This window comes from Micropterus salmoides, unplaced genomic scaffold (genome assembly GCF_014851395.1).
Source record: "Micropterus salmoides isolate LMB-PRFRI ecotype aquatic unplaced genomic scaffold, ASM1485139v1 Ms_hic_scaffold_20, whole genome shotgun sequence".
NCBI classification, from domain to species: Eukaryota; Metazoa; Chordata; class Actinopteri; order Centrarchiformes; family Centrarchidae; genus Micropterus; species Micropterus salmoides.
The window spans coordinates 12,967,968-12,986,705 of NW_024041151.1; the positions used below are offsets into that span (position 1 = coordinate 12,967,968).

An 18,738-nucleotide genomic window follows, 5' to 3' on the forward strand; every position below is an offset into this window, starting at 1 on the left:
GACCTGCTCTTTTATGAAAAGCGCTGTGAGATAACTGTTGTTGTGATTTGGCGCTATATAAATAAAATTGAATTGAATTGAATTGAATCTCTCCTCTACCCAACAGCTTGCCTCCAACTCTATGGAAATGTTCTCAGAATCTTTCTTAGTTATGTGTTTTAATCACTAAACTAAGCTTTTCTATAGTGTACAGTGGTTAGGGAACACCTTCTAGTCAGGCAACTCCATTCAGCATCCTTCAAGGTCTGGTTTTCCTTTTCTGCAGCAAACTTTTAGTAGCTACTTATCAAGGTTTTAATGTTTAACCAATGTTTTACCTAATCATAAATGAAGTATAACAGCTTAGCGGTGACAGAAATGACAGAAATCATTTAATATGACTGCAGAGGGTAAGGTTTCATAATCTTTTGCAAAGCTGCAGACTGCTCAGAGACACATTCACTCATCTGATGATTAATGTGATCTCTACACTAGCTGTTAGTTTAGGCTCAGCTCTAATAAGCCCTTCTCCCGATCTACTGGTGATGCGGAGAGGTGAAAGCGAGACAGTAATATAATGTTAATCATATGTACTGACTGCGAGCTCGGCAGTAGCTTGAGTGTGGCTCAGACTGACCATCCAGGGAGATGTTTGCATTAAAGAGGTGGTATTATGTATATATTATTTATGGTGTATGTGTCGCATTGAACATTACGTCACGGCAGTTGTGTGTGGCGTCGCTATGACGCCAAGCTACGTACTATCTGCAATGGAAAACAGAGCAGGGCCGAGTAGAGTCGAGTCTATCGATTTGCGCTATGGTCGCATTTTTCGGCAAGGCAGCATAGATCGTCAGAACGCTGGCAACGTTTAGTTTTAAAAGACGATGAAACTCCGACTCTGTTTGGGCCTGGTTGGCCGAATAGTTGTTTTAGATCCACTGAGAGTTTATAATCTAAGCAATACAAGTACGTCTCATGTGCGACGGGATGTCACAGGGTTTTGACGTAATTTTTGGTTACTCATCATAGTCCAGGTGGTTACCTCTGTGAGGTAACCACCTGGACTATGATGAGTTTAGGCATAAATACAGTGTAAAACTAGTAGAGAATTCTGTGCTGTGACGGAGCAATTCCAAAAGCTCTTATTCAAATGGTTTGGGGGGCCTTATTATACACGCCAATGGTACTTAACCTTCCCACATTATCAAGTGAAGCATGCTCTTTTTTGGATGAGAAATGTAATAACAAGTTTTTAAGATCTTAGTCTTCTTATAATAATATAGTAATCTTCTAAGTACATTTCAAAACAATGAATGATATATGTCCCTGCAAAGAATTTTTACGACTAAGATTTAACATCGACTCTAATGAATGCCTATTCTGCAATACAGAAATAGAAACAATTGAACATTTAATGTTCTCGTAATATTTCAAAATTATTTTGGGAGGACTTCCAAGATTGGCTATTACGTAGTAATCTGACCATACCAGCCTTGATTTATAGTAATGTTAGATAGGGTCTTATAACGGAGGACAGAAAACTCAAATTTTTATACAACAACCTGATAATTTTAGCGTAATACTTTTTACACAAATGTAAATTCTTAAAAAACACCCCACATTTCACTCTGTTTCTGAAAGAGCTCTGTCTCTACTTAGATTCAATGAAGATAGTTAATTCTAAGAAGGCTATATTACTTTATTCACTTTTGTCAGATTTGTCATTTAATTGGACCCCAACCAGAGGTTAAAATGGATACTTTTTTTTTTTTTTATTCCTTTCCATTAATGTTTTGATCATTTGTTTGTTCCTTACCTATTTTCTGTTTGTGAAGTCTATAAGTGCACTTGTAACTTGCACCTTATTTGTTTTTATTTTATTTTTTTATACTCAGTCCTGGACTATGTTTTTGTCCTAAGGGGCTAGAATTGTTGATTTGTATTATGCAAAATAAAATTCTTTAAAAAAAAAAAAGATGAAAAAAGAAGGTACCATATCCATGCTGCCTGCCAGATTCCTATCTGCACATGCGTAAAAGTGGACCTGTTTGTCAAAGAAGGTCACCGCAAATGTGCCTGTTCATAATTATTCGTGTATTGTTGTCTGTTCAGCTAGCTAGCTATGTTAGTATAAAATGCGTTGACAGCCAGCTTCCCAAAGCATCTCACCCTTACCCTAACCGTCAGGGTGTGTGCCTAAACCTAAGTCAGCGATTGTATGTATGTCGACCGGCTAACCCTACAGCTGTGCACATCGGCTGCTAGGGTTAGCCTCCTTTGTGTTGCTACATTGTGAGATTGCTGTCATTATTAAACATTAAAAATGTACTGTTGAATAAGATTTTTCATATCCAAAGTTTAGTCCTATTACATCATACTGAACAGTTTCATCTCCAGTGATAAAAACATTGTTATCTCGATATGAAAGATTTAGTTGGATCATTTTGAATAGGCAGATTTATGGTAACCTTTGACTGACAGAACCACTTTTGCGCATGTGCAGAACGGATCTTGCTGCCGGTACGGATTTGGCACTGACAGGTGTACTGACAGGCTTCACTGTTCGATCTCTGGCTTACCCCCTTGAGTCTGAAGCGGCTTTGATTTGGATCACACTACCTTGTTGCTTACGACCTGCCCCTCTCTGCTTCTGATTGGCTAGTAGTCCTTACCTGGGAACTGCACATGTGCAACTCCCAACAAAGATTTTGTACAAGTAAGATGCATCACTCTGTAGCTCAAGAGTGGAGCATACAACACATAGGGTGAAAAGAGGAGCTGCAGCAATGTGCAGTATGAGGAAAATATGGTGTTATTTAAAAATTAAACCATGTAAACCTGTTCTGGTACAACCCCTAATTAACTGATGAAATTTCATTTCACAAAATGTTGTTAGTCAAAAACAGGTAGTTTCAGGCCTGATTAATCCTCTAATCAAATGACAAACTGCAAATTTTTCACTTTTTTTTTGGGTTGAGGCGGTGAGCTGGGTAACATCATAGCATGGCTAACCCCTAACCCAAGCCCTGTCCCATCCCTCTATTTTCATCCTACGTACTTCTGATTTTTAGCTATTTGAGTATTTAATGGGGAAATCATTTCAAACAAGAGAAGCACTTTATTCTTGCCCCACAAATGATCATCTGACCTTAGGAGGCTTTGACGAGTACAATGTATAAACCATTATCACTGTGTCAAATGTCGAAAATGTATTTAGGTCCCACTTTGAGCCCAGGATCCGGCTTGTGTTGTCACTAACCTGGCTGAGACTTGCCGCTTTCCCCCAGGGCCAGTAGGCAGAAGTATGGTTAACTGGTCTCGGGTGAACTGATCAACCACTCTACAAGCAGGAAAGGAGGGTGTGCCACAACACAGGCGATTGAAAGGATGGAGAGATACGAGGGATAGATGAAGAGTTAAGTGGCAGAGCAAACGGTGGGGAGTTTTTGTAGATGGTGTGAAGAGGAGGAGACAGGAAATTATAGAGGAGGGGGGTAGAGGACAGGGAAGCAAAGAGGGGAACAAACAAAAAAACTACAGGTTGATAACTAAGTCATTCAAACAACATGCATAGAACTACAAGAAGTGGTAACTAACAAAAAAGGTGAAATGAAGTGGCAGATATGATCACAGGAGGAGGTGGAATACTGATGATAGATCATGGCTGTCGCTGTGGATGTACGGGTGTGTGGATGGAGAGCACGTGGACCCATTGGACCAGTGGTTGACCCAGACTAGCAAATCGATTGGCCCGGGGGAAGAGAAGCCTTCAGGCCAGACGATCAATACCATGACCAGAGCTTCATCAGGGCCACAACACTCTGGTTTAATGGACTGTGGGGAGACAGGGCTTGGCTGCCTGACTGAGCATTTGCATAACTTTTAAACCGTTTAAAAAATAAATAAAAACAGTACAACTCCGCAACATACTGAATGTGTGTGTGTGTGCATACGTGCATGCATATAGTGGAGATTACAGTCAATAACATTCAGTCATTGTGGCCATAAAATATAAGCAGAAAAGCAGGCATACAGAAAAAATGTACACACACATCTGTGATCAGATCAGATGGGAATTGGTACTCCATGTGGTGACATTTAGTGCGAACACGAACCCTTAAGAATTATCCCTCTCAACTCAACGGCTCAAATGATCTAAGTACTTGTTTGTTCAGCTTATCACTTTATAACAACAATGTGTGGAAACTGGATGCTCAACCAGGCACTTAGGCTTAGTGTGTTTGGTGTTAAAATCACCTTTCTTCAAATCTAAGTCCACCATCTCGAAGCAAGACAGACAGAAACAAAAGTCTAGATGTGTAAAAGCCCCTCCATAATGAACAGATCTTCAAGGAGGAACATATTAGTGCCTTCTTTGCCCCCTTTTTTGTTCTGGTGCAGAGAGCAGTAAGCAGCACATTCCAGTAAATCACAACTAATTTCAGCCCTGCTTGACGTGCATACTAAAGTAGAAACACATGCACTACCTCCTCTTTCTTTTCCTTCCTACCACGGCCAACCTACACTTTTCCTTTACTCAGTCTCTGTCTCACTCGGTTTCTTTTTCTTGTGCTTTATTTAATTCAACTCTCAACCCTCATGCTTTTTGCACGTATAGTCAAATGATTAACATTGATCTCCATATTTAATCATCGGTTTCCAACAAGTGTACTTTAAACGTTTACTTATATTTGTTAACACAAAACACAAACATACTAAGTATAACATTATCTGTGAGGTTTTCATTACAATGAGTATTTATTGCCAGAGGCTGATGGTTGTGTTCCGTCAGGGAATTCGAGGCAATATCGACAGAAGACGATTAGCATGTTTGATAGACAAACATATGTAGTTTATGTATTTGATTAGCAATTATGCTAAGCTTCATAAATGACAGTGTGAAGTAACTGCAGCTGTGGAGAACATTTATTTTTTTTACTGCATTAACCCTTTTATAGCAAGTCTTTCTTATGCTCTGTAGCAGGGTCAGGTCAGACAGTTATTTTTCATTTATATTTTTCGCTGGGTCATTGTAAATGTGCATAAAAGCCTTCAAACAAATGTAAATGCTCCGTATTCGTATTGCGCCTTTCTGGTCTTTTTGACCACTCAAAGCGCTTTTACACTACATCTTCATTCACCATTCACTCACTGAGCCTAAGTGCTCAAACAGAAACTAACATTCACACACATTCATACACTGGCGGAACAGCCAGAGGGTTTCAAGGCAAGGCAAGGTTATTTGTATAGCACATTTCAACAACACGGTAATTCAAAGTGCTTTACATAAAACATAAAAGCAACAGGGAAATATAAAAAAGTTTAAAAGCAACATAGGGAAATTGAAAAGATACACATTAAAAAAATAATAAAAGTTACAGTGCAGTGTACAATCAGGGTTAAAAGAGTTAAATGGAAAATAAAAACAGGCTGAGCAAATAATTGAGTTACAATTATTTTGAAAAGAGAACAAACAGAGAAGTACACTTAATCTACTCTCTCAGTAACTTGCCTAAGGACACTTTGACATGCAGCCTGTAGGAGCCAGGGATTGAAACGCCAACCTTACGATTAACGGGCAACCCGCTTTATCTCCTGAGCCACAGCCGCCTTCAAGATATTAATCCTTACCTAGTTTCTAAAGCAAAACTCTGGTTCTCTGCACTAAAGGATGCCTCTGGCTACAAAGAACATAATAAGTAGTGAGGCAATGGGAGGCTCAATTCCTGAAGACTGAATTTGAATCTTTTAGGTGTTTTTCTTATATTGGATGGATACTGAAGTGTCCATATGTCCACATGTCTGTGTTGTTTTTATGTGTATACAAGTATGTTTTCATTTTTAATGTCCTGCCAGATCGGCCAGAGACACATTTTCACTTTTGTGGACAACACAGTTGTATCTTGTTCTACTCTCTTCACTTCTGTCTCTCTTTGTAAATGTTGCACATTGTAAAAAAAATAATAATCCCAGAGTCCTGCAGAGATCCTGTTAAGCAGAGATCTCTCTGATGAATGATTTTGCCAGCAGCTGCATTGTGAGAACAGACGTAGCTGAATTTATCTTTCCAGCTTCTACAATAGTCTGCTAATAGAGTTGTACTGATCCCCTTTAATGTCTGAGGAATCTGTATTTACCTGAACTGTTTGAGCATCCTTGGCAGTGTCTTGTTACGCAATAGTAAAAGTTTCACATTATTCCTTTTTCGATTGATCCAAATGATTCAAAAAATGTTGGGCTGCGGTGTCTGTAGAGGTAAAGTGCTTTCATTTAAAGTTGCTGGTACGTGGACTTCAAATTAGCCTTGTATGCTTTGATGCAAGCCCAACGTAAGATAGAGCAGCCCAAATGTTCATCCTGTGCAACTCACTAACTCTGACCTAAGTGAAACTTCCACATGGAAATTTCCCACCACCCTGTTTGACTGTTGGTGTTCAGTCAGTTCATAACAAATGATAAACTGTTCTTGGTAGCGGACTCAGACTTTTGGGCCACACTCTGCCTGTTGATAACCTCGAAACACAACATGTATACACCAGACATATACACACACACCCCTATGTAAAACTTGCCCACAAATACAATTTGTGATGCACTGCTTGGAAGGGTACAAGAAAGAAAGCAGGATGGTCTCTTGTTAATATTTCCAGTTCACCAAACAAATAGACTGAAACCTTAGCAAACTGCTGTTGGACCAAGACTTTATTTGTGTTCTTCTATTTTTGCCAGGCCTGCACTGGGGCCATTGCACATAAACACAATAGCTTTGGACAGAACCAATTATTCTCTGTACTTAAAAACAAGGATGAAAGTGCTTTTGTCCATTTGGTATAGCTACAATTTCCTCTTTTCAACTACAAATACAACCCAAATATTTTCTCTTTGCCTGTCTCTTAGCAACAGAAGAGCAGTTTTCCAGTGACATCAGGGCAGGGAGCGAGAGATTTTTTTTTTCTCTCTTTCTCTTAAGGACCTGGTTTCAATGAAGTCAGACTTGGGCGAAATTAGATTTCACTAGTGTGTACAATTGGAGCAGATGTGTCAGTACACAATTTTGTGCCAGCGTTAGGAGTTCTAGGACAGGGCGACAGGTTAATTGTTGCAAAGCATGACAAGTAAATCTGTAATCAAAAAAAGAAAGAAAGCTTGAGTGTTGTAGGCAAACACGGGTGACTGAACAACTGGATTTTGTTGAGTGACTCATTAAACATGAAAAAACATTGCATTTCTCTTGAGGTTTTTTTTTTATGTCTGAAGTGAAATGTGGAGCCTGCATTCCTGTCTTGACATTGCTTTGGCTGGGGAAAGATGTTAAGGCTATAGGACTGGCTGTGCACCGACATCTGACATCAACAACAACAAAAAAAACATTCCCTCTCACTGAGGTAGGCGCCCGTGTGTGTGTGTGTGTGTGTGTGTGTGTGTGTAAGCTTGCATGCGTAATTACCGTCGGTCATTCCTCCTGCGTCGAAAGAGCTTTTTGGTGTGCGCGATCTCAGCCTCATTAGGCAGGGGTGGGAAGACCTGTTGGTGACAAATCATAGAGTAAGAGACAGTTGCTGTCAAGACCAGCAATAAATTTCAGTTTGTGGAAAGTCTATATAGAGTTCTTCGCTGTACAAGTGAAAGTTAATAAAGTGCTTGTTATTCTAATACAAATTCTAGCCTTTTTCTTTAGGGCACTGTGTATGTTGAGAATTATCAATACCAGACCTCTTACGAAAATTTACACAACATTTGTGTTTATTCAAAATTGTGTCTCATTTCATTCCAATGTATTACTTGTGCAATTAACAAGCTACATCTCAAGACCTAAAATCAGCCGCTGAATTACTTTATATCTCAATGCTTTATATCTTTATATCTTAATTCAGCCAAAGATACTGAATTTAATTGTATCTGCCATGTGCTTCATGCACTGTATTACTGCTGAACTGGCAGACTTCAGCAATGGGAACTTTATACCCGGTTATGTGTGTATGGGTTATAGTCTACAAGTAGAAATGTCATTAAAGCCCCTCCGTAATAGAGTGGATGAATACAATAATCATGTCTTGCAGATGCCAAACATCATGTTCCGTTCCAGACAGCCGATGACTGCACTATTACCATGGCCACTGAAAATTCTTGATTCTGATTGGCCAGTAGGTGTGGATTCACTTCTAGCAAACGGACAGTATAACCGGGCAACTATTATTATTATAGTGTTTGGAATATAAATCTGGGGGTGTGGCTTTTAATAAATACACTCTCATCCAGTCATATCTCAAATCTTACAGCTCTGTAACAGCTGAGCCAATCACGGTGAAGCATGACAGCAATAGAAGTTGAATGTAAGAATGACGGAGAGATGGAGGCAGAGAGTAGGGTTGCTACTAATGATTATTTTCATTGTCGATGAAGGATTTTAAACTTCTGGCACAGCCTGTGATACGCACTCCTTCCTGTTTGACTAGGCGTTGTCTAACAACACAAGCGACAGGAATTCCTGGGTGCAGGAACTATATTTAATGATATTTAATGATATCAATACTAAAAAAGTACGATCAAAATGAGCCTTTCGGGTAAATAAACAAATTTTTAATTTTATCACATATGAAATATTTGGTATGATATTAATAAGGAATGCACACTTGTCCCTTACTTACATAGTTCACTTCCCGTGAAAAGGAAATAAGACCATCTGTCATCCATTAAACATCAGCCCCGTCAATCAAACTGCACGCTCCCCCTGCATTCAGCAGTTACAGTTTTGGGTTTTCCATTGTTAGAGTTGTAATAAGAGGTTGTGGTGGATTCTTTACAGTGTCAAGAAAAAGTCAGATTTTTCCCCCACTGAGGCTTACAGTTATAAATAGGAGAAAGAAAGCAAATGAGAAATGGAGACTCATAGAAAATGCTTGTAAACTTTTCTGTAGTGCTGTAATGGCTTAAGGCAGTTGTTTACTGACTTTAAAATTCTATTGATCACTTTTAAAGCTCTTCATGGCCTCTCGCCTTGTTATATTTCTTAACTTTTAGTCCCATACACACCAGCACGTACCTTGAGATCCTCGGGCAGAGGTCTGCTGTCTGTTCCAGGGTCTCGACTGAAAACTAAAGGGGACAGAGTGTCTGCTGTCAGGGCCCCGAGGCTCTGGAACAGCCTGCCCGAGGAAATCAGGTCGGCTGAGTCAGTGAACTCTTTTAAGTCCCTTCTTAAAATATACTTTTATAGGAGAGCCTTTCCCGATCTTATTTGACTTATTTTATCCCTTTTATTTGATTCTATTTTACTAACTTTATATTTATCTTAAATGTGTATTTTAGTCTTTTCTTTTCTTTATCTTGTATTGTTTTTGTATTATTGTTTTTTTGGGTATTATTGTCTTTACACTTGTTAAAGCACTTTGTAACTTGTTTTTGAAAAGTGCTCTACAAATAAAGATTATTATTATTATTATTATTACTAATCCACAAAGACAGCGTTCATGTGTACATACAGACCATACACCATACCAGCACAACATAGTCAAAGTTTTGCATGAACACACACCAGAATAAAACTACAATAAATTAATATAAACAAACAAACTGTACATTCAGACTTACAGAAACACTTACTGTAGATATTTAAATGCGTTTGAGAGAGAGCTGATATTTGACACTGCTGCTCTAACTTACTTCTCTCTTAGAGAGGCTGCTGTGGGTTCAGATTGAATCCAGATGTGAGAGGCAGAAAGTTTGTGTGTGTGTGCGTGTGTGGGGGGGGGGGATATTAGTGTGTGGCACACTAATATCTAAAGCAGACAAACACACTGTCTGTTAGTGCAAAGCTTTACTCTGTTTTAAAAGACTTCATGTCTAAACCAAATGTATTAATATCTGTGAAATTCTCCTTTTTTTTCAGACTTCAATTGCTTGCCTCGAGAACGGTCTGACAGGGAGAAAAAGTGGGTGGAGAAAGAAGAAAGAAACGGAGCAACTGTTGCATGTTTAGCTACTGTAGTTTTCCTCTAGGATATCATTAGCTGTAATTCTGCCTTCAAATGGTAACCAGATGACAGAGCAAACACACATAAACAAAAGGTTCAAACGACACACACTACACATTTTTAGCAAAACCCTTCAGCTTGTAGTATTTTTCCATTACTATTTCAGATTGCATTAAAGCATCTAATTTTTTTTTTGCTGTAAATAAAAAATGTCTAAAATGTGCAAATCTACATCCTGAAAAGAAAAGCATATTTTGGACAGCAGTGCATAAAAGAAAAGCCCTAGACCCACACAGTGTATAATGTATCCGATAGAAACGGAGAGGGAGGAAGCAGGAGCTGTAGTGTCATCTCTGGTTGAAAGGGAGAGCTCTGTTTGTGTGTGTGTGAATATTCTGTGTGTAGGTAGCAGCCAGTGCGCGGTAGATCAAAGAGAGGCGTGTGCTGTCCTGGTCCCCAGCCAAAGGACCTCTCAACTCGTGGCAGGCAGCGCGAGCGCTGTGGACGTGACAAGGATGGCGAAGGTGGGTGGCTGTATAAGTGGGAGAGGGACTGAGAGACAGAAACAGAGATGTCCCTGCTTTAACTTATAGTGCAGATTATACGAGTAAAGACTAAAAGGAGGCTGGTAAAGTGTGTTTTAAGTACTTTCTTAAACAAGGTGAGTAAGGTTGCGTCCTAAGTAGTATTAGCACTAAAAAAATTGCATTATTGTAGAATGTGTTGCTACAGGTACAGATGAGAATAGAAAGTGTTATAAGCGGGGGGGAAGGGATAGACCGTCAAGCATCCACCAAACCGTAAAACACTATTAATATAACTATGACAGGCTAGAAATCTTATCCTCCATCTTGACAATCACAAGGTAAACACAAGAATTACCACATTAGTGCTACAAAGTACCATAATCTACCATCAGTGTGTGTTAGCATGTATTTAATTGGCGATCTCCAAGCAGGATTCTGGAAAAGTCTGGAAGGAAGACACACAGATGAGATTAATGAGTAGATGAAAGTTGTAAGAGCAGAAAAGGAAAGGGATGTTTTCTATTTTTCACTGAATGTGATTCACGTAAGGTTTGAAGGACAGGCCAGAATCATCGAAATGCAATATCATTTTGATATGGACATCAGCGACAAAATAAATAAATAAATAAATAACTTGTCAACCAAAAACTTTCATGTCTACAGAAAAAGAATGACGCAAGGTGTGCAGCAGTAGTGTGTCACTGGAACATTTAAGTTATTATGAAGCTCGAGCATAAAACCAACAGCAGGTCTCAAGTTGTCACAGTCTGCCAACACCCCACCCAACAATCAAAAAAAACATATTGTAAATTATACAACCCTGACTGAGGTGTATGTTTGTGTGTGTATTGTATTATGTGCTTGGGTGTGCACGTCTGGCTTGAGAGGACACTGACATACCCAAAGCATTTCAGGGAAAATCACAGGTCACTGGGAGAGGCTACAGGGGATGCTGACGCAAAGAATGTGTCCTTTTTACCACCACGACACCACATAGCTCCCAAGCAACAACAACATACCTTCTTATGTAATATTCATATGCAAGTAATGCATGATTTAGCTTATAAAAGGATTGACCCAACTCCTAAACTGCAAATTTTATTCGACACACCCCTGGTACTAGAAGTATTTATTTATTTATTTATTTTTAAATTGTGAGGGTTTTGCAAGAAGGGTCATTGGCCTGGTTCAGATAGCATTGTTGATCCATTCATAACAATGACGTCGCCTTAGTGTGAAAGGGGTATAAGTAACAAGGAAGGAAAGTAAGGAAATGAGAAAAGCGAACAGGGATAAAAATGTGAAGAATAGAAACGGAGAAAATTAGAACTTTCTCTGCAATAGCATAGAAAGTGAAGTGCATGTCTTCCTGTTCCTTCCATCATTTAACAGTTTTGGTATGATGCTCATTCAGTTACTCAGCCCATTGTTTCTCTCAGCTTATTTATGTGACGGGCCCTCAGCCAAAAGCAATAAATTTTAAAACTGCCCCAGGGGTGGCATTACAGGACAGGTTGCTGAGAGCAGAGGAGAGGGAGAGCAAGTATGACAACAAGAGGCTGTAAATACAAGATAGCAAGCACGTAAAATACCGAGAGGGAAGCAGAAATGCATACGCTGAAATTATTTGGACCTTTTGCCCACTTACCAAGCCCGAATAAACAATGTGACATTCCTGTGGTCTCAGATTTGTATTTCTCTTTTTTGTGGTTATATTAAAATTAGCGTTAGCTATTCTGTTCTTTATATGTTGCTGTGTTGGAGTTGTCTTGTCATTTATTATTAGACACTGCTACATATAACTGTGACATTAACTGTTTTTAAAACACAATTTAAAGCTTCACAGAGTGAAAACATTAAAGCCAATGTGTTTTTAAAAAGGCCACAAGGAAAAGATTTTCAATTATTTAAGCATGTACAGATTATCATTTTTTTTTACAGATTTTTATTGCTGCAATTTTGAGTGCAGGTCCAAACAGATTCTTTAGCAAATATTGCCATTTAGCATTACTTGCATTTTAGTGTGCTGAACTGGAATTTACTTGAAAGTTATTGATTTTGTGCTCAATAGCAACTCCAAAATGTTTACTCAAATCTGACCTGTGCTGAATTTAAAATCATTAAAAGTGACATTTTAAGATTAATTTATCTTTTTGTTCATAATGAATTGATCAAAGAAATCATCCTCATCCAGAGGTTCAAGCGTCAGCAAGTGACGATATTCGATATTGTTGCTGACATGCGGCTGTCGTGATCCTGGAGGGTGTCTAGCGTCTAGCTCTCTCTCATGTTACAAATCAATTTAACATTTAGGAGTTCTCAGTATGTGTAAAATCCCTGTAGTACAGGATTTGCTCCATGTTTCATGATCCCTACTTTGGGCCTTTTTAATGTAACTCTGCAGCTGATGCCTGCCAACAGTTTCAAAAGAAGAGATTTAAGGCTGCCACGGTCAGGTATGGTGGGTGATCTGTGATAAAAGGCAAAGATATGAGGTCCTGACATCCATGTCTCATTTAAAAAGTGATCTGAGGCCTCTAGGAGAGGGAGCCTTTGTGGGATTCAGTGTCAGAGAAAAAGAGGGGGGGGGGGACTGCAGTACTCTACAGAAATATAATCATGCAGCAGGTTTCACATGTTTACAGCTCTTTTACAGCCATCTGTCAGCACATTTAAAAAAAAAAAATCCTATGTGCTTTCTGTGTTACAGTCACAGGTTACAGTACATTGACAGTCCCCTCATCTTCTCTGCAGGGTCAAGCCTGATGCTTTGTGTGCGTGTGTTATTTGCATTATATATGTGAAGGCCCACTATTAAATGGCCCCTGTGTTACATTATTGCCATTAATTGACACTGGGCAGCAGTCAATCCATCATGAACAGATACAAGGGATAGAAATTTTTTTTAATTTAATTAGGGCACAGGCTGGAGGTTACCATGTTACTTGGGACCAGTAATATGCCAAGCATATAAATGAGTTTAATAATTAAAGAGGAAGAAAAAGGAAAAAAAAAGGGGCTTAAAATTAAGTTATCCTCCTTTTTGGCCTTTTTATTCCTATCAACTTCATTTGTAACAGAATGCATTGGTTAATTGTGTTTGTACATTACATATTCTGGCATTCAGATTTGATCAACTTAACAGATTAAGTCGCTCATGAACTATTATTGAATACCTACGTGGAATTAGTCACACATTTCCCAAAGGGTATCCTGCGTTCATGCATGATCTCAGGTCTCCAGTGTTTCTCCCATGATTGAGGCTGGAGCAGAACAGTGTGCAGAGGTAATTAAGACAGTATGTGTGCGGTTAATAGAGTGCAGGAGCCAAACGGCAGTAGGACCAGGGACAATAGCAGGAAGAGACCACAGGGAGGGGGCTGCCGGTCACCATGACCCCCTGGATATTGTTCGGCTGCCCACCAACATTTGAAGGCTGGAGGGGAGGAGTGAAGGACGGCATGTGGGGATGGGGGAGGAGGACGGAGCGTAACGATGGTGGTCAGAAGAGAAGAGGAAAAAGGAAACAGCAAATAGGAAGAACTGAATTCAGACGAGGTAAAAAGATGATAGAAAAGACATGCAGAAGACAAATGAGGTGAGCACACAAGGGAACAGTAAATGTTTGTGAGTAAATACTGAGTGGAATACAGGTCTCAGACAAACTGACAGCTGACAGACGGACCGCTGAAAAAGCCCGCCCTGCCCCCAATGTCCTTTCTCAACCAGAGTCCTGCTCTGCGGCACGTACACTTCCAGACAGAGGGGCCAACCAGTCTGTAATGTCTCAGCTCCAGACTCCTGCTTTGTTCCTCTGATGGAGGGCTTTGTTCACAGACCAGAGACCGGATGTCTACTGAATGACTAGCTGCTTTCTCCCTCTCTACTTGGATCATACCCTACCCTTTCTGTTCCATCTCTGGTGCCCTCCATTCTTGAAGTAATTTAGAATGTTGTCAATGACGGCGCAAATGAAACAAAACTCTCTACATTTCAAATTGCATCACTGAGAAAACTGGTTTACTGTGTTTTAAAAAGGAATAGTTTGACATTTGGGGGGAAAAAACGCTTTCCCACTGAGAGTTGAGATGAGAAGATGGATGCCACTCTCATGTCTGTACAGCAAATATGAAGCTACAGAGCATGCCATTTGGCAATGATGCTCTTGTTTTGCCTTGCTTAATGAATCCTTTCCTTTACAGGAGAGCCGGACAGCATCTCTTTTGCATGGCAGCTAAGAGGGCTGCCTTCCTCCGGGGGCCTTGTACAAGACATAAACGCTGAGTCAAGTGATCGCAAAACTGACAACCACAGCCTATAAGGTTTAAAAAAAAACCTGTAACCATTTATAGTAATAATTTAACAATTTATATAGGGGCAAGAAAAAAAATGTACTACGGGGATTTCGGACCCACTTGCCAGACTGGGAAAGTGAAAAAAAAACTTTAACATTGATCCCTGCAAACTTTATAGGTGTGTAGATAAAAAATGAAAGCTGAGTACGAAGATGGGTGTGGTCCGAGCAAGGGCCTCGGAAGTAGGGGGCTTTGTGGGAAGTGGAGACTCACATGTCTCATGTCCATTATACCACACACACTGATTTGGCATAGCGGCTGGTGTGATCCCATCACAAGATGGTCTCCAGTTACAGTGTGTTATTAGTACTTTTTAGGTAAATGATCTGAATACTTCCTTCATCACTAATCCTGATAGACAATACATGATTACCTCATGGGAAAGAATATCAGGTCCCAGCAGTTATACAGAAACAGAAGCACCCACTCCATTTCATACAAGAAAACTCCCACAGGTGAGAGGATTTTGATCAAATACATCATTTTATCTAAATAGGTCTAAAAAGACGTGTGTGCGTCATCAACTGGTCACATATTTCTCACAAACATGATTTAGATATATTTTCATCAAAATAAATGTCATGCCTTTAACATACTAACAAAAAGCTGTTGATGAAATGTTTGCCGCAATTATTTCGGATCACATTAAGTGTTGAGAACAACACCCACATTTACCCGCACACATGCACAAAGAGTTGTGGCTGTCGCAACACCGAGTATTATGCTGACATGATCATGTTGATGAGGCAAATGGCACGTGAGTGAGACTTACTGTATGTGTCATGAAGGAGGGAATGGTGAAGGAGGATGTAAAAAATCTCCCATCTCTAGAAAAAGTCCAATTAATTCTGCGCTTTTGAGAAGGTGCACAAAAAATGTATCAGTTTTCAAAGCCCCTGCTCAAGATTTCTAGTCTTTCAATGGGGCTGCCAGACAGAATAATGAATCAACTGTCTATAAACAATAAAAACAACAACCAACAATTTATATTGTGATTCTCTTTGAGATGACTTTTAAGTGAAGTGACATCACTTTACTGGGAAAATGTAATTCATCTGTGTAGTATTGTGCATAATTAATCATCACTATGTGTTCTCTCACACAAATTCAAACAACACCAAATCTAGTTCTTGATGGGTTTGGGTTTATCAGACTACAACTGGCTATTACTAAAAGGTGGACACAGTAAAGCCCTTACCTGCCAACTGCGATGATTATGTCTGGGACACATTTCTTATTATTGCAGGGCAACTAGAAATCAGCTAAATTCTAGAATGACCTGTCTGAGGATTTTAATTGATTTTAATTATTTGTTTCTTTTCCTCGATTCCATAATGTTTTACACAATGTATATCTTTGTTTTACTGGTTACTGATTTTGTGTCTTTCATTTCATTCCTAATTTATTTTATTACAGTATCTTTGTTTTAATTGTTCGTTTTGTGTAAATTTTCTTTGTAACATTGGTTTTACAAAATGGTATACAAATAAACATAATTATTAATATTATTCAAAACTTAAAACAGTAATTTGTGCACGCTTGCTGTTTTTGTTTGATGTCATTCAGAATCCATGTGATGAATCCACAGATCAAACACTTGCTCTCTTGCCCCTGAATGCTCCGGTCATTACAACCTGACATGGGTCGTGATTATTGTATGTGCAGGTTGACATTCCAGAGAGGCCAGTAGAGGTGCAGCAGAATGTGAGGGCGAAAAGAGGATGCCCGGTCTCATCGAGTCGCTCACACACCAACACACACACAAACAAGATGTTTTCCACATCCCAGGGCTATTTGTAAAGTCTATTCTGGCTCCTGGAAAGGGGAAGTGAATGTTGGCAGGACGTTTGGAACGTAGACGGGGACGCCGGATGACGTAGCGCTGCCATACAGTGGCTGGAGTTGATGACTGAGAAACAGAGACGTGTTATTGTTTTTGCTTGGTTGCATGGATTATGAATGTGTAAATGCTGGATGATCATTTTTGTGATAAACAAATATGATCTTTGAAACAAACAGTAAACATCTACAATGCACAAGTAAAGCTCAGACCACAAGCCAATGGTGGAATAAGTACTCCTTTCCTTAAGTAAAAGTACCAAATGACAATGTAAAAATAATCCATTATAAGAAAAAGTCTTGCAAACTCGTACTTAAAACGTAAAAGTACAGCTAGTTTTAACAACTTTATTTTCAGTTGGCTCGTTTAGTCTGGTGGTTCCCAAGGTGGGGCCCTTCCAAAGTATTACAAGATAAACCTGTGTGATTTTGAGATGATTACTGGGGTAGAAAAGAAGAAAACATAAGTTCTCATACACAAAGGTTCATTCTTTTCTCTACACTTTTTATCTTCTAATGTTTTTTTGTGAAATATTGGATAATTTGACCTCCAACATCTTATGTAAGTTCATTTTATTTTAACAGTAGATCTGAGAAACCATCTGAGAAGTTGAGAGGGGAAATGTCTCTTTGGTGAAACTCTAACAACTCAGACATCTGAAACACAGTAAGGGACCCCATCACACTGCTTTCCTGTACGGGGTCACCAGTCAAAATGGTTGGGAACCACTGCTTTAATGAATAACGTATTTTATAAACTTATTATATGTTTTGTTATGTGAAATCTTAATCTGTAAAGTAACCAGTAACAAATGCTGTCAGATGTAGAGTAAAAGCATGAAGTACACATACAAATTGTATTACAGTAAGTACAGCACTTGAGTAAATGTACTTTGTCATATTCTACCACTGCCACGAGCTAACAAGTGAGCCAGTCATGTGTTTTATTAGCAACGCATAAAAATCCCCTGCAACATAATACTGTACTGGTTACTTACAGTAAGGAGGATGGACATGTTCGTGTAACAAAACTGAAAGTGCCAGCAGAAAAGAAAGATCCTCACAGCTGTACATACACAGCCAGCACACATCAATTCAAAGCAGCAAGCCACAGTACAAACTTCTCGCTCTCTGAGATATCACACAAATTCCATGGCATATCTTTGACACAAAAATAACTTATGGAGTTGGTCCATACTCTTGATCGCAAACCACTCAACTCAAGTTTACAATGACTGTGGTTTGAGTGTTTTATGTTACAGTGTGGTCTCTAAAACTACTGGCACTGGAAGTGGAAAACGAAACTTAAGTCCCGTCCCAGTTGTCTTGGGGGCTGCGACAGACCAAGGAAGGTATTGTCAGTGGATGGCCTCATTAGAACAGGAAACAACAGGGCATCAGTGACCTGGCATCTCAACTCAGTCTGACAGAGCTTTGGTATAAACTTAAAGAAGCCAGCACATGAGACCCAGCGCGGACAGAATGTGAAAGAGAGACTGTGATGATGGCTGAAGTCGGAGGCAGCTTAGGAATGTGAGGGAGAGAAAGACAGAAAAATGTGGCTCTGTGTCTCTGACCTTACTGTATCCCAATGCCAACACATATCCGATCCCAAGCACACCAGACAGATGCACTTGACCCCGTCTTTCTTTTGGCCCTAACTGAATGAACGGAAACAGCGATCTTGGGTCAGGAACTATACAATGAGGAAGCCATATTGGTAGCACAACTAGGCCCATCTTGGCTGAAACACTATGAGAAGCGAAAAATGCAGCTCGGAAGCCAAGAGGGGAAGGAAAGAGGAAGACACAGCGGCTCAAACACTATAATAGATGGAAGACATTTTGGCTCTGAAAGCAGGGAAGGAAGAGAGGAGGGAGACATTGAGTGATCTTTGCCACCCCAGTAAAACACAAATCACCTTGAAAAACACAATGCTTAATACTTTGAACATGGCAATGGTATACACAGCTGCTAAACTAACCCCCCCCCCCCAAACACACACACACACACACACACACTTTTTTGACGCCAAACACACCACATTCAGAAATACATTAT

The 18,738-nt window shown here is 39.5% G+C and overlaps 1 protein-coding gene across 3 annotated transcripts in view; it reads right to left on the bottom strand.

Annotated features, from left to right (window-relative positions):
* Nucleotides 1-18,738, bottom strand: part of ctif (CBP80/20-dependent translation initiation factor) — a 68,436-nt gene that overhangs the window by 23,581 nt on the left and 26,117 nt on the right. For 2 of the 3 annotated variants that reach the window (XR_005446765.1, XM_038733623.1), the window contains exons 8-9: nt 7,430-7,506; nt 3,242-3,322 (exon numbers count right to left, since the gene is read on the bottom strand). Coding sequence is in view for 2 of the 3 variants with exons in the window: in XM_038733623.1 (XP_038589551.1) it covers nt 3,242-3,322; nt 7,430-7,506 (158 nt within the window). In the remaining variant the exon portion in view is untranslated. The remainder of the gene's footprint in view (nt 1-3,241; nt 3,323-7,429; nt 7,507-18,738) is intronic. The other variant, XM_038733624.1, reaches the window with a different exon arrangement.